The sequence below is a fragment of the Eublepharis macularius genome, chromosome 6 (genome assembly GCF_028583425.1).
Source record: "Eublepharis macularius isolate TG4126 chromosome 6, MPM_Emac_v1.0, whole genome shotgun sequence".
Lineage (NCBI taxonomy): Eukaryota > Metazoa > Chordata > Lepidosauria > Squamata > Eublepharidae > Eublepharis > Eublepharis macularius.
Window position 1 is genome coordinate 43,315,822 of NC_072795.1, and position 20,926 is coordinate 43,336,747.

General features: G+C 43.2%; 1 protein-coding gene across 4 annotated transcripts in view; it reads right to left on the reverse strand.

The window, feature by feature from the left end:
- RHBDD1 (rhomboid domain containing 1) overlaps positions 1 to 20,684 on the reverse strand; it is a 42,140-nt gene extending 21,456 nt beyond the window's left edge. For 2 of the 4 annotated variants that reach the window (XM_054982097.1, XM_054982100.1), the window contains exons 1-4: positions 20,627 to 20,684; positions 15,147 to 15,630; positions 13,345 to 13,477; positions 1,997 to 2,085 (exon numbers count right to left, since the gene is read on the reverse strand). In XM_054982097.1, the coding sequence (XP_054838072.1) occupies positions 1,997 to 2,085; positions 13,345 to 13,477; positions 15,147 to 15,579 (655 nt within the window). In that variant the 5' untranslated portion in view covers positions 15,580 to 15,630; positions 20,627 to 20,684. Of the gene's footprint in view, positions 1 to 1,996; positions 2,086 to 13,344; positions 13,478 to 15,146; positions 15,631 to 17,562; positions 17,703 to 20,626 lie in introns of all 4 variants that reach the window. The other 2 variants (XM_054982098.1, XM_054982099.1) reach the window with 2 other exon arrangements.
- Between the last annotated feature and the right edge of the window lie 242 nt (positions 20,685 to 20,926).

Sequence of the window (20,926 nt, forward strand, 5' to 3'; positions counted from 1 at the left end):
TATAGTCCGCCTTTCTCGCTGAGACTTAAGGCGGATTACACAGTATGAGATTAGTTTGTGTCTTTAGAATCGCATCTCATGTTTTCTTATGAATGAAGCGAACCAGTATATCTCGAGGTAGCTTATTCCTGAGTATAAATCTTGAATTCACTCTAAATATCTGGTCATATTGGGAAAATCATATTGTATCTTCAAATAATCTTGGGACAGTTCCCGAAATCTCTCTTCCAAGTTTAGCCTCCCAAAACTTCTGGTATGCCTCTAAAATGCAGGTTATTATATCTGCACTGAGTTTCCAAGATTTCAATTCTTTGTTCTGCTTTCTCAGTCTGGAAGTCTTGTCTTTCTAGATATATATCATTTTCTTTTTGCTTCTTTTCAATACTTAGAAATTTTTGTGTTTGTTCTTGTAGCTTTGCATTAATCAGATTCCTGAATGGTGCTCTGAACACCGAATTTTCTTCTGAGTTTTTTCCTCAGATTCTTGAATATTTTTCTACAAACTCTGAATATTGTTCTGAGTTCTTTCCTCAAATTGTTGCATTCATCAATATTCATGACAGCTTTTCCACAAATTCTTTGGGGAGGTTTTGGTCTTCATCAATTTCTTTTCCTTTCCTTGTGTCTTTTTGACATATTCCAGATGCCATTATTCTTCTTGCCCTTTTGTTTGTAAAAATATACAATTTTTACATATACTATTTCCATATACTTTTTTCTATGCAGATATAGGAGTTTACAGCTATCATATTTTATATTATTAAAATAACCAAATTATAGTGGATATCTGTTATGATAGGAAAAAATGTTATCTTAAATCTTTATAAATAAAAATAAAGGAAATGAAAAATGAAAATTTCATAACCATAACTGTGTCACCAGCAAAACATTTTATATCTTCTATTAAAATTAAAATTTAATAAAGAAGGGGAAGGGGAAATAATAAATGATGAATTGGGAAAAAGGAATAGGAATGGGAAGGGAGGGGAGGGGAGAGGGAAAAATGAAAAAAGATGAAGAAACAAAAATCAGAAACTAAAGAAGAAGAAGAAAAGGGGAGAAATGGTTTGGTTTGTTGGCTCTTAAAAGTCTGTAATAATCTGTTATACTTCACCCAAATAAGGCCAAAAAAATAAAAAAGTAAAGGGGGAGGGGGCTTGTCCAGCAGGTATTTGTTTCCCAATGTGCTGATTCCTCTAATTTCAACAACAACCAGTACAAAGCAACAATCACACTATGAATATACAAATATTGTAATCAGGAGCACTCTTACAACCCCATCAAATGCCTTGGCGTGAAAAAGCTTAGGGTGAGGATGACAGTACGATGCTAGCATTTATTGAAAATGGGATGGTGTCAGTCCCTACCAGCTCTACTCTGTTGGTGTAGAAGGAAAGAGCAAGGGTAAGCAACCATTCTTTTAATCATTATTTGTCACATAGATATATTGGATCTCAGACTTTTGAATATGTTGATATGGCTTTTAAGCTGAAATATGAAAAACAATGGAGCTCATGGAAGGCTGTGCATCTAACTCAATTCACTTTTGTTTTAACCATAGGCTGCAACAAATCTTATAATTCAAGCTTCTTGTAGGATGTTTGGTTTTCTTCTGTATAGTTCACAGATTCCAAATGCAGGAATACATCTCCCACAAAGAAGTTGTGTAATAAAAATCCAGAGTTCCACTTAGCTCTGCTTTCTAAAGATAAAGCAGTTTTTTATTTTGTGATGGATACAGGAACACTGACAATGTTCTATTATAAAGGCAATGCTCTCACAAAGAAAAAGTTCAAGAATTGAAGTATGCATACGATTTTGAATATTTCCTAACTTTAAAGTACAGTTATAGCATGTAAAGATTTCACGAAGAAAGAATGGTAGAAAAAAATGGAATGACACTCATTGGGTGGAGCACAAATTAAGAAACAGGACTGAACTCAAAATTAAACTGTACTGTGATTTCTTCCTCAGTACCAGGAAAATCAATCTGTACCTGCACATGCTTCCATGATTGTCTTTAGAGGTCCTTTGGTGTACATCAGGCCAACAAGAATACCTGCCAGATGACCAGCAAAAGAGCTCCTAAAAGGAAATAAATCCTTTGTGAGATGTGTGTCTCCTGAATAGATACATTCTGTACCTCATTATTCCAATACACACAAATTAGTCACAGTTTAGAGCCTGTTTTCCACTAGATACATTAGACTGTGATTAGCTTACTATAACCAAAGGAACAACTAGTACTCCAATGCTCAAAAACCAATTGGGAAATAACAATGATTTTAAAAAGCACAATATATATGGATTATTTATGATCATCCAACAGGTCTCCATCTTATTAACTTGCATAGTCATATCCAAAACCTAAACCCATTCTCTCTCACTGCTGATACAGAAAAATCAGAAAAACTTAACTGTGATCATTTGCCTCTGAATAAGGAATCTCTTCCACCAATAATTAGGATTCTCACACAGGTCACCTTCTGGTTCATTAGCCTCTACAGAGCTGCTAAATGTTCTGCTGCTTTTTGGAACGGCCTGTTGCAAATATGTATGTGTGCAAAGTACAGGTGCCGTATTTCCTGTCTCTACTATATTCATTTCATGTTTGCCATTTTTATAGACAAGACAGATTACACAGTTATAAAAGACAATGCAAACAACAGTACACTATATGCAATAAACAATGCAACCGAACTGGAGTACACAGACTAAAGAACAATGAAACAAATTAGTTTATTGCAGAAACTGGATTTCACAATTAGAGAAAATTCTGTTCTGCCCTTTGTCCAAGTAGCTCAAGGTACTACTGTACATGTTTTCTCTTCCCTGTTTTGTCCCCATAACATCTCTGTGAAGTAGGTTGGGCAGAGTGGGCGTGATTGGCCCAGTCACCCAGCAAGGTTCATGGCAGCAAGAAGATTCGAACTTGGATCCCCTAGATCCTAGACTAGCTCTCTAACTATCCCACTGCAATGGTTCTCTCTTTGCATGAACACAGAGCGGAGCAACACAATGACAAGTAAAGATCACTTAAGGAGGAATCCTAAAGAGGTCTACTTATAAATGTCCAATTTTATTCAATGGAGCTTACTCCTAGGAAAGAGTTCTTAGAACTGCAGCTTAAATAGTGGTCCGCATTGTGGTGTCTCCACTGAGGCTGGTAACATAAAATCAGAACAGCTGTTGCGGGAGAGGAATTGTATGCATGCTTCCCCTTAGCTTGCCTCTGGTCCCTTCCTCTGCCTATTTCCTATTGCCTCAGGTTAAAAGGAGAGAAGAATTTACAATATTCCTCCTTTTGCCAGTTCTGTCCTGCAACCCTTGGAGCAAATTTCCTAGATACAAGTCTTGGGTCAGGTGGCAGCTTAAATACCAACTAGATTTCCAGGGTATGAACTTTTGAGAGCCAGAGTTCCCTTTATCAGGTATCATCATCAGATCGGACGAAAGGAGCTCTCACTCTTGAAAGTTCATACCCTGGAAATCTAGTTGGTCTACTAGACCCAAATCTTGCTCTTCTACTACAGACCAACATGGCTTCCCACCTGAAATAGACACTAGAGAAACTTTTATCAATATAATACATAGGCTTACATTATCTTTAACAATGCAGTTCTGATTAGTGATAAAATACCATTTTTGTTTCCATTTATTATTGGAAATGATTTCCATTCACCCATTCTTTATTAATCTATTAATTTGATTTATAGTCATCCCCCCAATTCTCACAAAGACTCAAGGTGGACTACAAAATTTAGCAAAGCAACAGCATGAGGCATGCGATAAGAATGGACTACAAAGTCAGAAAACAATGCAATGAAAAGAATCAGACATGACAAAAATGCAAAACTGGATTACAGAAATTAGAAAACAATGCAGTAAAATGAACAAATACAATAAATAGTGCCATAGGGTACAGCTCTTGTCCCTTTGTAAAAGCATTTCCTTGAACAGAGGATGACTGGTCTAAGGTCACCCAGTGAGCTTCCATGGCAGAGTAAGGATTCAAACCCGGGTGTCCAGGATCCTAGATGCTAGACCGACAGGCACTCTAACCTCCACATCACACTTTTACTAAAGCCCTTTTCCCTTTATAAAAAAGCCTTCCTGAACGTTTAACACATTCTGCAGAATGACAAAAGCATGGGAGCCTTCCTGATTGCTTCAGGCCATTCCACAAAGTGGGAACTAGTATGTTTGTTTTGTTTACATGTTTTACTTAACATGTACTGAATTTACACATACTACAATGCATGTAGGGTTGCCAGTATCAGGTTGGGCAATTCCTGGAGATTGGGGGTAGAGCTTGGGGAGGACAGGGTTTAGAGAGGGGAGAGGCCTCAGCAGGGTATAATGCCACAGAATCCACCTTCCAAGCAGCCATTTTCTTCAGGGGAATGGTCATGGTCCACAGTCTGGAGATCAGTTGTAATTTCAGCTCTCCAGTTAGGGTTGCCAAGTCTCCTCACCTCCCCGGTGGGAGGGGGGACTGGCACTTACTTTCTGCCTTGTCTCTCTTCATGTGTGTGCTCTCAGTGCTTATACGATGTCACATCCAGGAAGTAACATATGCGATGATGCAATGATGTCACATCCAGGAAGCTCCTGTGCTTCATGCAGAACTAATTCTGGCCTGTTTGGGGCCCAAATTGCCCCAGCAAAGCGTGGGAGCATGCCTGTGGCTGGTAAGGTGATACCACTTCAGGACAGTGAGTGTTCCTGGGGTGCCTGCAGGTGGCAGGTGACCTCGGGGGGCTTGCCACTTCCCACCAATTGCTGATGAATTGGCAGCCAAAGGGACAAATCCCCAAGAGTTTGCCTGCCACCAGTGGGCACCTGGAAACCCTATCTCCAGGCCCTACCAGGAGCTTGGCAACACTAAATGCATGCTATGTATGTTTATAAAGGAAGATACAATACTGATCTACTGGTGAATTTTTGTTGAAAATTGTGTAGATTTTCTGGGGGAAATTCAGTGTGACAAAACAAAAAAAGGAACAAAAGATAAAACTCCTTTGTCCAATTTGTGCGAGAGAAAAGCAAAATCAGAATGAACACACATCAAACCAGCCAATCTACAAACTTTGATAGCTTCTCTATCTCTAAAAGGGTAAGTTTAACAGCATACACATCTAGACCATTTTTTCCTGCCAGTTGGATATGTGAGTAAAAGGTACTCTTAAGTTTGCTTATTAACATACCCGTGAGTCAAACTTCTTTAGGCAGAAAGGTTATCATGGGAGATCCAGCCTCCATTCTGAACACTCCCAGTGGCTTCTTTTATTGGGCTAGAAGAAGAAATTCTAGCATGCTGTGGAAAACAGGGTTGACATACCTATAACTTATGTTCATCGAGTTCTTCTGTGCTGACACACATGGGGACTGCGCAGGCGCAGGCCAGCCACCGGAGAATTTTCTATAGCTTCTAGAAGGGGCCGTTTGTCGCGCGCCTCAGCGACCGTTTCCCGCCTAAACGGTCACATGCTCCTCCAGCGACCAACGGCCCCTTCCCTCAGTTCTCCTTTGCCGCCGCTTGACCAACACACTTAGCCATAATACCTTAAAAACACCAATTCTCGTTACAGCCATCACATTGTCGTGCATTGGAATTCACAGCGGGGTAGGAGGGAGGGTTGTGTGTCAGCACAGAAGAACTCGATGAACATAAGTTACAGGTATGTCAACCCTGTTTTCATCTTCGTTCTTCTGTGCCTCCACACATGGGAGTGTACCAAGCTTCACACAATAAGGAAGGTGGGGTGAAATCCAATACAATTTTATTAAAGAACAAGAACAACAACAATATACACATACATATATACATCCCTACAAGCTATGAAGTGATACATACGTACTCAATATTTACATATATACACACATAAATATCTATATATATATATATACAATTTCACCCAAGGGTACCTAGCAGGTACGCAAAGAACCGCATCCAAGACTCCCCTAGGAAAAAAGGGAGTGCAGGACAGCCTTGGCCACAGATACATCCTGCTCCGCATTGACATCTATGGCATAATGCCTTACAAAGGTGTCTGCAGAGGACCATGTGGCCGCGTTGCAAATGTTAGCCAGGGGCACACCCCTGAGGAGTGCCGAGGAGGATGCTTGAGACCGCGTGGAGTGGGCCCTGACATGAAGCGGGCAAGCTACCCCCGCTAGGGAATAGGCCTTGCTAACGGCCATTACAATCCACCTAGACAGGGTCTGTGAAGAAGCCCTGTTACCCTTGTCCTTGGCCCCAAAGCACACAAACAGGTGAGGACTCGACCGGAAACCTTTCGTCCTATCCAAATAGTAGGCTATGGCCCTTTTTAAGTCCAGTGAATGGAGGGCCTTCTCCCCTTTCGAGGAAGGGTGAGGAAAAAATGCAGGTAATGCAATATCCTGCGAGAGGTGGAAAGCGGACACCACCTTAGGCAGGAAACCCAGGCAGGGACGCAGGACCACATTGTTCGGATGAAACACCAGGAAGGGAGGGTCAAATCACAATGCAGACCTTCTAGCACTGAACCTTCTAGCAGAAGTCACGGCCACCAAGAACGCCACCTTGTACGATAACATGTCCAAGGGGCAGGTTGCCAGAGGTTCGAACGGAGGCAACATAAGACGCGAGAGCACCAGGGACAGTGACCACTGAGGTACCGGCGCCGACACAGGTGGGTAAAGGTTGAACATGCCCTTAAGGAATTGACGGGATTTCGGGTGAGGAAATACTGTACCACCCTTGACTCGAGTGTGAGCAGCAGAAATAGCCGCAAGGTGGACCTTGAGAGAGGAAACCTTCAAGCCCAGGTCCCGCAGGTGGCACAAGTAATCGAATACAACCCCTAGGGGGGTGCTGGCAGGCACCACTCCTTTAGCAAGTGCCCATATCTCGGATCTGCGCCACTTGGCCTCATAAGAGCGCCTAGTGGACGGTCTGCGAGCATTCAGGAGGACCTTCTTCACCTGATCTGAAAAACCTACAGGGGAGGAATGGCTCTTAGTTCAAGCACATTAATATGGAGGGTCTTTTCCCTCTCAGACCAGACATCCTGCACACATACATCACCACAATAAGCCCCCCATCCCAGCAGAGAGGCGTCAGTGGTCACCGTGACGTCAGGATGCTGATAACCAAAAGGGGTCCCTTTAAATAAACTGTCATCAGACAGCCACCAGTCCAAGGAAGACAGGATGACCCGTGGGATGGAGAGCTTGAGGGACGGAGGGTGCTGCATGGCATCGTACCTCCGCACAAACCAGTTCTGGAGAGGGCGCATATGCAGCCTAGCGAAGGGGACCACAGAGGTGGCCGCTGCCATATGACCTAATAAGCACTGGATAGTGCGCACGGACTGGAAACGGTTCCTCTTAAACATGGACACAAGACCCCTTAGGGACCTAGCTCTCTCCAGGGGGAGTAGAGCCTTACCCTCCACGGAGTCTAACAGTGCACCAATGTAGGAAACCTTGCAGGTGGGCACCAGCTTGGATTTCTCAAAGTTTACCAAGAGCCCCAAGCGTGTACAAGTGCTAAGCACTAAACCAATGTCCCGCACCAGCCTAGCCTCCGACTCCGCCACGATGAGCCAGTCATCGAGGTATGGAAAGATGGTACAGCCCTCTTCCCGAAGGAAGGAGACCACAGGAGCCACGCATTTTGTGAACACTCATGGGGCAGTGGATAGGCCAAAGGGAAGCACCTTATACCGGAAAACCCTTTGCCGGTAAACGAAGCTCAGGTACTTCCTGTGCTCCTCACGTACCCCCACATGGAAGTAGGCGTCCTTCAAATCGAGGACAGCAAACCAATCCCCTTTCTTTAACAATAAGATCACAGTTGACAGAGTGACCATCTTAAATTTGGTAACCTTTAAAAAGGCATTAAGGCCTCTCAAATCTAGAATGGGGCGTAAACCCCCATCCTTCTTGGGGACCAGGAAGAACCTAGAGAAGAACCCCCTTACAGAGTCCTCATAGGCCAATTCTTCCACAGCACCCTTGGCCAAGAGCGACACGATCTCCGCATCCAGCTCGGCCATAGTATTATTGACAGCTGTCAGGGGTGAACTGCATCTAGGCAGCTCAACGAACTCCAGCCCGTATCCCTTCTCAACAATAGTTAAGACCCATGAGTCAGATGTTATTGACTCCCACTCAGAGAGGAATGGACTCAGTCTGTCCGAAAAATTTGGGGATACGGCTGGCGTGTCCCGTCAGTACTGCCTCCCAAGACCCTGCTGATCCTTCTGCTGGGCCGGAGGTTGTGACGGGCGAGGCTTGAAGGGTCTACGCCTCCTGGGTTGTTGTGAGGGGGTGTAGTGCCGTTGTGGGTAGGCAGGATACTGTTGGTAGCCCGGTCGCTGCTGCTGGAACCTGCCCTGGTAATGGTACGGAGCGTACCGTGGAGCGCACCGTGGCTTGGAGGTGGGCTTGTCCGTTGGAGCTAGACCCAAGGATCGCGCCGTCTGCCTGTCCTCTTTTTTCTTTTTGAGGGCCTCATCAGTCGAGGTAGAGAACAGGGAGTCTCCCTCAAAAGGCAGGCTCTCGACCCGAGACCTCACCTCCTGCGAGAGAGCCGTTGACCGTAGCCAGGAGTGACGCCTGAGGACTATGGCCGAAGCCATTCCCCGTGCAGCAGTGTCGGCAGCGTGGCTCCCCGCGTTCATCTGCTGCTTGGATAGCCTCACAGCCTCGGTCTGAAGCAGGGAGACCACAGCTTTCTTTTCGGGAGGCAAGTCCCCTACGTAGGACGCCAGCTTCTCCCACAAATACAGTTGGTAACCTGCCATGATCGTCTGATAGTTGGCGATCCTGAGGCCCAGAGAGGAGATGGAGTACTGGCGCCTACCCATCGCGTCTATCTTCCTGCCCTCCTTGTCAGGTGGTGCTGAAGGTGGGCCCGACCGACGAGGCTGGAATTCCTCTGTTACCAACGAGGAGGGTGGAGGGTGTTTTGCCAGAGACTGCCAGATGCCCTGCTTCACCTTGTACATTTGCTCTATCCTCTTGGACGTAGCAGGCTGATCACAGGGCACCTTCCAAACCCTTTCCACGATCTCCTCAATTCCCTCTAACATGGGGAAGCCAATGGTAGCCGGGTTGTCACCATAGATTCTCTTCAGGAGCTTGTCCTTAGTCTGGGGAGTCGCTGAAGAGATGTCCATCTCGAGCGACTGAGCCATACGGGCCATCTGGTCCGAATAAATCTTCAGGTCCTCGTAAGGAGAGCTGGTGCTCGGCGCCACATTGTCATCCGGGGACGGTTCCAACCAGGTCTCGGATCGGTAATCCCCAACGCTCTCAGCCTCTCCTTCCTCGGAACCGTGCAGTGACTCCTCTCCCCGGAACGGCGGAGGGAACCATCCCTGCGTCAACGTCGATGGCTTCGGATCCGAGTACCCGAAGCCGACAGGTGCCCCTTCCCACTGGCAGTGGTAGGCTGGAGGGATGTAGGAGGCCCGACGATGGTGCGACCCCACCGAGTGCCCGGAACCGACGCTCCCAGTCTCGGAACGGCGCCTTTCCCAGCTGGAAGCTGCTGGGGGCCGACGATCCGGTGATGGTCGGATCCGACGACCGGTCGATGGACTCGGATCCGCGACCCCAGGGGGCCCAAGTGGTACCTCCTCGAAGGCCACCGGATCAGGTACCTCTTCAGGAACCAGCGAACCCAGGTGGGGAGAAGGCGTGTGGGGGATCTCGATCACCTCCTCCGTCGGAGTCGGGCACGGCGATCGATGGCGGTGCACCTTCTTCGGTTTCTTGACTGGTGGTTCCGACGAGGCCCTCGGAGCCGACGTCCCCCCGGAAGATGGGCTTGTTGTGGAACTCAGCCGCAGCTTTGACGCTTTGCTCGAAGCCAACTTCCTCGGAACCGATGCAGCCCTCTTCGGATCCAATCGTGGACTCGGCACCACTAGTCTCGTCTCCGATTCGGACGCCCTCGGATCCGATCGAGACTCGGAGGCACTTCCGGGCGGTCTCACCAAACCCCGCGCCGGAGAGGCAGCTCCTGACGCCGCAGCGCTCGTCAGCCGAGATCTCGACGCCGACTTTGCTGAAGCCACTGGGCCCGCTCGGGAACGCTTTTCAGCAGAGGGGCTAGGGCCGGCCGTGGGGGAAGGCAGCAGAGTACATGACCTTCTGCCACAAGGAGGAGTTCAACCGGGCCTTACGCTCCTGCCGGGCCTTGTTGGTAAAGCCTTGGCATATTTTACAGGCCGGGACATTGTGGGTCTCCCCCAGGCAAAACAAGCACAACTCATGGCCATCGGTTTGGGCCATTTTAGTGTGGCACTGGAGACAATGCTTGAAGAGCGCCTTGGAGGCCATCTTCAGGGGCATGCAAAAGAATGGTCAGGCAGTCCGAGTTATAATTACCGAGGTCACACAAAGTCCGAATCAGTAAGCAGAAGAGTAGTCCGAAGTCCGAAATCAAGCCAAAAGATCAATCACGAAGCAAGAAGCAACACAGAGCAACGAAGCACACGTTCTCGCCAAGCGGCGGCAAGAAGAGAACTGAGGGAAGGGGCCGTTGGTCACTGGAGGAGCATGTGACCGTTTAGGCGGGAAACGGTCGCTGAGGCGCACAACAAACAGCCCCTTCGGAGCTATAGAAGCTATAGAAAATTCTCCGGCGGCTGGCCTGCGCCTGCACAGTCCCCATGTGTGGAGGCACAGAAGAACGAAGATGAACTCTGTGGCTCTGCTTCTTCACCTTTCTTTTATCAGCTTGTTGAAGAGTGGAAGATAAAAGTGTACATTCTCAGACTATATTTTTTTTGTTTTCTACAAGTTATATCTGGAAAGGTTCAAACAGTTCTGATTTGTTTTGAGTCTTACTCTGAGACACTCTTGCCTAACAAAGACTATGTTGCTACTCATGTGTTTTTAAACAATTTTCTATCAAGAGACCAGATTGGGTAATGTACACTTTTAAAAGTAAAGATGATAAAAGAATAAGACAGGACACTGACGGTAAGAAAATGCACCAACTGAAAGATAATACAAAGCTAAACATCTGCATAAAGGTTTTTTTGGAAATAAACTCATTGTAGCTACAGCCAATTTTACAATTTTTTATTGCAAAATTAAAACTTCAGATGTTTGGCTGCATAGTGTATAATGGGAGGACACAGAATTGCAGTGAAAATTAGAACTACACGATCACACAAGAAATAATTGTTGATTTAAGGTTGTGATATATATTAAACTCTGTTGCGTTTTTTTTAAAGCTGCCCTATTTCTAGCTATTAATAAGCACTGAATAAGAATTTACCAGCCAAGTTGAGCTAAAAGTAAAGATTAAGAAACTGGCTCTCTACATAGCACCATTTTAGATGTGTACAACCTTTTCTTCATTTATAACTGGGAGCTTCAAAAGGGAGGTACAAGGCACCAAGAAAATAACCATTCGGTGCACAATATCACATATCTCTAAACATTAATTAAAACATTCCAGTCCTTCAACATTCATGTTACATTAAGAAACTATTTTCAAAACAACTTTCTCAAAAGCATCGCTATGCTATAGAAAAATGATACTAGCTGCATTCCTTAACGTATTCAAATGGCAACTGCAATGACCACTTGATATCCTGAATATGTGGAACTTATCAGCAGTTGTTACATGATCAGCCATCATGGATTTCTGCTTCTTATCCTATCAGGCTATTACCCAACAATGACAAGCATTGTTCTTTGTACAATTTCTATCCTGCCACATGTTTAAGGCTTGAGGCAGGTTGCAATTATTCCTAAACAAGTGAAGGTGATTCCAATCAGTAAACCAACCAGATAGTATTAAAATCCCAACAAACATCCTTATAATGGTAGAGTGCTTAAAGCATTGCCCTGGGAACTGGGAGACCCAGGTTCAAATTCTCATTCTGCCATGAAAGTTTGTTGCCAGTCACATAGCACAGCTTACCTCAGAGTGTTATATGAGGATAAAATGGCAGATAGGAGAACAATGTCAGCTGCTTAGAATCTCCACTGGGTGGGATATATATGCAATAAATAAATATTAGCTGAGTTATGGCCTCAAAAAGTTTTGTAATGCTTCTTGAAGATATTTAATGTCAAAAGTCAAGCCAAGACTTCAAGAGTAAGACAGCACAAGTACAGGCAGTTATTGGTTTGCACAGTGACACCTGCAGAAGGTCCTACATAGACAAGCAAAGCATAGGGGGAGAGGTGGTCCAGCAGATATGAGGACCTAGGCATGAAGGGCTTTGTAACTAATACCTTGAACTGAACCCAGTAACCCAATGGAACGGCTGCAGAATGGGAGTAACATGCATGCTCCGTCTCGCTTCCAATAATAACCAAGCTGTGAGGCTAACTGTGAAAAGAGGCCTATGCAGAGTGCATTACAGTAGTCTACTCTAGTCTGTATGCTCACTGTATAAGAGCCCCGTGGCACAGAGTGGTAGGCTGCAGTACTGCAGCCAAGCTCTGCTCATGACCTGAGTTCGATCCTGGCAGAAACCGGGTTCAGGTAACCGGCTCAAGGTTGACTCAGCCTTCCATCCTTCTGAGGTCAGTAAAATGAGCACCCAATTTCCTGGGGGTAAAGTGTAAATGACTGGGGAAGGCAATGGCAAACCACCCCGTAATAAAAAGTATGCCAAGAAAACATCGTGATGCGACATGCCCCCATGGGTCAGTAATGACTCAGTGCTTGCACGGGGGACTACCTTTACCTTTAGTCTGTACGCTACCATGACATGGATCCAGGAGGCCACATTGGCCTTCCTCTTTTATACCCACCTTCTTTTTCCATAGCTTTCCCTGGAAACAGAATGCAATTTGAATCAAGGATTCCTTAGGCACAACTATAGAACCTTTTTCAACACTAAGGCTGAATAAACAGCAGTAATAACAGAGTAGGTAATATAGCTCATAACAGAACTTCAACGTTGGTCTCTAAAATTTAGTAGGGTATATTTCAGAAGCTACACATGACAACAATTTGCCATTTGACTGGTCAGAAGTGATTAGGTGGTAACTGACCTGTGAAATAATGGTCTAAACATTTATTTAGACAAAGGGGAAAAAATCAACATGTTAAATACTTATACTAATTATAAAAGCATATAGCAACTATTACTGAAACTATTTTTACCTCAATAATGTTTGACAAGATTTCTGTTAAAGAACTGAAATCCCCTTGCCTGTCCCACACCATGAATCTGAATGAGGGGAACCTGTAGCTCTTTTAAGATTAAAAATACACTGGGGAATGCTGGTTCACATACTTCCTCACTATATATAATCACATCCAGGCACAGAGACACAGTAATTTAACATCAGCTGCACATGATTCAGCACACTTACCCTGGATTAAGTAAATGAATTGCTATAAGTTCCAACCAACATGCATATTTGTTTGGCACAAGTATTCCCATGATTCTGCTGGTGCCTCCAGGGTGATAATAGTTGTTCAGAACTTTCAAAGCAAATAACACTCCTAAATCAAAATAAAGGAGTAAAATCACACCAAGAGACATAATTCATAGATAGAATAAAAAACTATGAAGTGCCACAAACAATCTACTGCTACTGTGATTTATTCTTCTTTCAAACAACGAAAGTACAGTATGTTTCAATTAATTCTTACCACAACCTATTTGATTTGGAGCAGATTTAAGAGTAGAGAAATTTCAAAATCCAGCTGTTCATTTTGAAAAAGGATATTCAGTACCGACCATTCAGTTTTCCCATTTATTTGTGGGAAATAGCATTTACATATGGCCTGCCTGAGGAGGTCAGGAGAGCCCCCACTTGCCTGGCTTTGTGCAACCGATGCAAAACCAAATTATTTAAAAAGGCTTTTTTAAATAATAAATAAAAGGAGGTGTGTATTGTAGGGAGGGGATCTCAGATGATCTGCTAATGAGTTAGGAACCATAGCCTTTACTACTATGTTGTTTTGGATTCCTGCTAATGCTATGTCTTTGTGAACTTGTATTTATTTACCCTATGGCATTGTTTATGAAAATGTTCCTGATACTGACAGTACTAATGTCACACTGTGTAATCTGTCTTGCGTTTGAGTGACATAAAAATGACATTAAATAAATAAATAAAAGTAAGAAAGAGACGAGGGCTTGTTTCTCTATAAAAATTATCCCCCCCCAGACATCACAAATACTGATAGTGCTAAAATGCACCTGGATGTTCTAATAAATACTGGCTTGCTCAATATTGGATTTGCCTTTTCTTTTGTTGTGCATGGCCTATTGGTGCTACTTTTCCCCATTACTTCAAGCCCATGCACTCCTCACAGTCTGCAAATGGACAGAGGTATTAATTAATATCCTTTTTATAGCCAGTAAAAAATTGTATGCATCCAGCATCTTCTGATTTGAGATCGACAGTCAGATGTTACCTTTTTTTTAGCTACACTTCAATAAGGTAAATAAAATAGTAAATTGCACTTGATGTAACTAGTTTGTTGAAATTTTGCTACAGTAGTTGTCTCACATGTATAAATGCAGAGAAAGAGAGCATACTTTAGAATATCAAATCAGCTGAGATTCCTAGTGCAACTAATGTTAGCTTCAGATTACTTCTTAAGAAATAGGACAGTCATATTAGAAAGGGACTGGCAGATTGTTGTTCTTTGTAATCATCATTTTATACAAATTAATTGATTTTAAAACATTCCTTTACTCATATAATTTGCAATATAGATATTTGGTAGCAGTGAGACTGAAGTCTTTAGGCTCTACAGTAACTCTTTTAGTAATGCTTTTTGTAGATTCAAGACTGAAAAGATGTTGTTCCATGGCAGGACATTTCCATGTTCCCAATTCTGACTATATAGTTTGAAAAAAATGGGAAATGAGCTGAATTGCTTTTTAAAAAAGCATCCTGACATTTTTTTCTTTCATGAAATATTTGTTATGACTGGCCAACACAACATTTTTATCAGTAAGAATTTTCTAATACGGATTTGGCACAATATCCCACTTTTCAAAGTCTTTCCTATTAAAAACTTCTGCAGACAAATGCAACACTGACATCAAAAGCACCACCACAAAATACTTCATATACATAAAAACTGCAATGTTACACCTCTTTACCATAACTTAGTGGCCCAATACAAGAAAAATGTTAAAGCAGGGGTATCTTACCTGAAAACCCTACAGCACAGCTTAGCTTATACATAGGATTATCCAGAAGTTCTGCAAGTGCAATTTCCAGAATCATATATAGAACTCCAACTAGCAGAGAAAACAATGCAATTATATATCCAAACCATGCACTTCCAAGCTTACTTTCCAAATTAATTCCCTTCCAAAGCAGGGAAACCATATTAAAATATAAATGCCAATCATCTGCATGATGAAATGGTGAAAGATATAAACGATGCCAATCTTTCATGTAAAGACACTCGTTAACGCTAATGCATGTTTCATCCAGTCGTTTCAGAGGTTGTATAAAAAGAAAAATGTTTATTGCCAATGTCACAAGTGTGACAGGTGGAATTCTGTTCAATCCAACTTGATAGATCTGAGAAAGTAGCAGAAGCAATCCGACATTCGATGCTTTGTTTCTCCGCTGCATAACTGTTTCTTCTACTCAAAGAAACGTCAAATCCTAGAATAATGCTGAAATCTGGAAACAGACAGATTTACAAAACTGAAAAAGTAATACATATGCAATCATCATGTCAACATTACTAATAAAACATAAAACAGTTCTAAAATCTACTTAATTTTATAAATTTTACTTTATACAAATGACAGAGAAAACAGGAAGAATTCTTATCATACCCTATATAAATCTTGGGGGTGGTCGAGGGACTGAATGTTTTAAAAACATTTGGCATTAGGAACTTGATTAACTCTCCTACTGAAATAAATGCGAATTAAGTGTTAACTTGGACCCAATGTTTAAGCATCACTAGCATCATAATTAGAGGCTAGCTGTTTTACACATATATTACACACCAATCATGGTGGGTAATATTGTGTATTTGTGTTGGGTTTTTTTTAAAGAAAAGTAGCTTCAAGGACTGGGGATATATATCCTGATTACTACTTCTTCATTTCAAATCCTCTTGCTTCCCCACTCCCCAAAAACATGCATTCTGAATCACATCAAGAAATGATGTGGAGCAGAGTAGCGTTACAGATAGGAAAAGCGTTAAGCATATGCTGCCGCATCTCTGCTTTAAATCCCTCCGACCCAAAGGGGTTTAGATGCTTTTCTAAAAACTTCAGGCATCTGGGTTCTAATATACACATTTGCATGTAAGGTGAAGTTGGCCCTTATGTTTTACGATGGATCATGACCTAGAAGAAAGCATTTATTCAAACACCTCTCTGGTGCTTTTGGAATGCAATGCATTTTCAACACAATATTTTCTACTGCTTAAAGCATTCTTCCTCCAATCTTTGCTGGGTGTATTAAAAGGCTACTGCCATTTTAGACAATGAAAGATTTATTCTGTTTTCTCAAATGATTTCCAACGTACATGCTTGCAGAATAAACTTGAAGTAGATGCTTGTCTTTAACTTGAGACTGCCATGTGCCTACATTTTTGTCACCTACACAAAACACATATTGGCAGCTACATATTCTAAGAATGTGATTGTTTTGTGTCAAACTAGTAAAAAGTATTTAAGGATGTATTTAAGTGGAACAGCGGTGCTTCTTTTCTTTGGTAAAATATAACCTGTTTGTAAACTGAAGAACAGGGTATGAAGTAGCTATGAAAATAATACTGAAGCGGAAGAAAACAATTCAACCATAGAAAGCAGAAAAAATAAAGCTAGACTTATATTCATAATTAAAATACAGTGGATTTTACAGCCCAGAATTAAAATATTAACACTCTTATCAGAAGCCTGCCCTTAAAATATCTGCTTGATAAGATTCAAATGTTTAAAAGATCACAGCCTTCTACATCAACAGCCTACAACCTTTTCAAACCATGTTTTTCTTTTAACACGCAATATGGAACACTATTCATTTTTACCAGATAACTGCTTTATTATTTCATTTGCCGATATGACAAATCTGAAATGTTTTGTCCAAGCGGTGGTGTCCAAGTCCAATTCATTAATATTTATATATAGGGATGTCAGGTCCCTTTACCTGGGGGGGGGGGACACCTGGCACTTACCTTTTGGATCTTCCCACGTGTGCTATCTGGAAGGAGCATGCCCACTTCTGGGTATGATTATGTCACTTCCTTAAGTGACGTCATTGCACCCAGGGGGAGTGCACCCACTGCACTGGTCTGGGAGGTTTTTTTCCTTCCTGGGTTCATTCCATGGACCTCCCCCCCCCTCCCCGCTCCAGCCAGGGGATCCTCCACTCCTATCAAGGGATATGGCAGCCCTACAAACAAAGAAGTATGGAAGCACCAGAATTCTCATATGTAGCCCATTTAGCACAAGGGAATCCCAAACATCAGGAGGCAATATTAACTGGGCTATTCTGTTACTGCAGAGTTTGCCTGCTCATTTTTCTAGGAACTAGTTGAAAATATATTATTAACAGAATGTATTAAATAACTTTGACTACAAGAGTCAAAAATACCTCCAGTTTTGATCCCGGGCGGAGGGAAAGTATCCCAGAGACTAAAAATTCAGGAAACACCATTCTGGACAAATACATGTGCAGCTAGTCAATATTTATACAATTATAGGATATAATGTATCTTCACACAAAAAGAACAACTGTTGAAAAAACAAATGGAAGTTTAGAGGAATTAATCTTATAGTCTAATTTACATCTGCTCGCTTTTCCCCATTTAAACGGAAACTTAAACAGAAACAAATATATCAGGGTGTGGTATCAAAATATTGGAGATCAGAAATGGAAAAAATATTAGCCAGCAAAAGAAAAAAACCCTCCTGATACCATTTCTGAAGCACTAATATGATATGTTGCAATTAAAAGTCCCTACAGATCAAAAATACTAGCATTGTTTACATTTGGAAGAAGCCATATTTGTGAAGTATAAAAACTATGTGCCCTAACATTTAGATACCATGCAGGATCCCTTCAGTAATTCCTATTCTGAACACAATGAAACTAAATCTGATTATACATGGAGCCTAGTCCTATGCTTGTTGACTTTGAAGTTTACTTCCAAATAAATGAGTATAATCTAAAATAATGAGTATAATCTAAAATAATTTGATAACAGACTATTGCTTACTTCCTATGTCTATGTCATTCCCTAGTCATGACCTGAATATGTCAAAGCTCAGCACTGCTGTAAAGTCACTACTGAAAATGCTGCTACAATAGTTGTGGAGCTATACCTCTGGGTTACCATCTTCTAAATTAGAGAGTCAAATTAACTGACTAGAAAGTTCTGCTCTCAAATAAACCTGGCATATAATGAAAATGACATACATGAACAGTGTGTGCTGAATGAACATTTTATCAAAAACAGGAAGATTCTTCTCCAACAACAGAAAGGAATGTTTTAAACAGCACGTGTGTCACTAGAACTGGGGGGGGAAACTTTTGTAGTAGTTTGATCAAGAAATACAGGCAAATCCACCCCTGTAGGAGTAATGGAGTTCATGCTCCTGAAACAATGAGAAAGGTATCAGGGCAATTTCATGCATTACAAAGTACTGGTGTCCACAAACCTCTGGTCCACCAATGTGCATTGCGAGTTGTGTGCTAGGCATGCAATTCCTAGGCAGGATCACAAGAGGACTTTGGAATATGTGAAATGGCCCCCAGAAAGGGGAAAGTTGGGTTAAAAGAGGACACTGGTAGAGCCAATGTAGTCCACTGAGAAGTCCTGGACATCAATTCGTATATGAGTCTTTGCACAAACATTATTGCACTAGCTAACACTGTATGACTTTACTCACTGTTCTGAGTCATTTATGTTCAAAACTACTGAAACATCCATATGCAAATGTAACAATAAAATTTTATATAGGAAAAGGCAATTGTATATAATATAGATGTTGTCTGTCTCTATCTCTCTCTATATAGCTAGCAGTAACAATCACTCAGTGGAATCTACATGTGGCTATTCCAAGCTCTATTACCCAAAGTTGGCACCCATCCCGTGTTTCAGGAAAGCGGGCATGTTCGTTATCCAGTGGGGCTTGTGGCCGGCAGAGGGTTCCCACCTTGAAACAGTACTCACCACAGGAACTAGGGGATGGGTAAGCTGTGAGCCCAGAACCGCAAACCTCATACCAGAGATGAGGGCCTGATCTCTCCAACAGCCTCCCACCCTTATCCACCCTTATGCAGAGAGACTCTCAGAGCCACGCTACAAGTGATGCCTGACACAGGTTGGACACTTCCCTCAAGTTTTGATGGGAAATGTAGGCAGGCATCTTGGTCTTGCAGCTGTAATGGAGAGCCAAGCTGTAAAACCAGGACCCTACATTTCCCATCAAAACTTGACGTAAACTGACTGGTGTCGAACCTGTGTCAGGTGTCACTTGTAGCTTGGCTCTCAGTCTCTCACCTGACCCGTTGTGTCCCCTGCTGAAAAGAGAATGAGAAAGCAGAGAAAGAAGCCTTTGCACTCACTCTAGATACTAAATAACTGGCTAAGAGTCAACAGTGGTGGGGAGAGACAGCCCTCCAAGTTCAGAAGCAACCTGGTATTAAAAAATGTATCATTATATATTTAATATTAATTTTAAATGTATTTATTTTTTCTGTATGCTTGAGTTTAGGGGCAACATAAAGGTCATACAGCAGTCATGTGGCTCTTTTGGTTGACGGTAAGCGCAAATGTGGCTCTTAACAAGCCACAAAGTGAGTACCACTGATACATAGTATATATCTTAACTGTAATGCAAGTAGTCAACTCACAGCCCATATAGGCACCCTTGCTGCTATATAGTGGAGCCAAACACATTCCGGGGGTTTGCTCCATCTCAGTAAAAGTTGCCAAAGCCACGCATCTTTCAGAACCGGAAGTAATAGTGTACTTCTAAACCTAGTTACACCTTTCCGAGCCTTTCAATTAATTTAGAAACGTGTTCAGGATTGCACAGTGTGCCTCTCAAGTTAATTTTTGAGAAACAGGACTTAGGCTGTAAAAACCGGAGGTTGGGTGTTTATGGCTATAATCCTATTAACACTTTCCTGAAAGCCCCAGTGAATAAAACAGGAGCTTACATTTCAGTAGATAGGACCGCTGCGTCTTTCGTTACTATCTAGATTTTAACGGGGTATGCTGTGTGCGAACCAAATCACCTTGAGCCCTCGGGTTAGGGAATACTGCGAGATCAATAAACGGCTTTATTTATACATGTTAACAAGCCTCTTCGCGTTGGACACGAGGAGAAACGGCTCTAAACAAGCAGATATTTGAAAAAGTGCGCAGTCCTTGGACTGGAGGAAAGGCAATGAAGGAAGAGATACGGAACAACAAAGACTCCTCCCCCCGCAATAGCGCAGGTGGAGCTTCGTTGCTCGAACTCCTTCCCCCAGCGTCGCTTTCCCGCCCGGCTACAGGGAGACGTTCTAGCAAGGCGGCAGCGCCTCGCCTCACCCCTCAGCCGCCGCCTTCGCGCTCCCTGGAGGGCGGGGGAGGGGAACGGCGGCCCCTGCCGCAACAAAGCGCCCAAGCCCTGAGAAGCCGCCGCAAGCAAAGGCTCCAACTTACGTACGCGGCGCCAGGTCGAACCAAACAGCCCCACGTGACCCAATCGTGGCCAAGGAAAGACGGCAGGAAAGATGACGACGCCTCGCCCGCTTGATGCTGTGACGCCACAAAGCGCGCGACGCATCGCACCCGCCGGCCGAGCAGCTTTTCGCCGCGTTACTTGTCGCGCCGAAGCAAACTTCGAGTCGTCGCCGGCCACTAACCGGTAGGGCGCACGCGCAGGCCGTGGATCGTCGGTGAACGGCTCGCTCCCATTTTTTCCTCCTCTTCGGTGACAAGGTTGCTCTCGTCAAATATCGG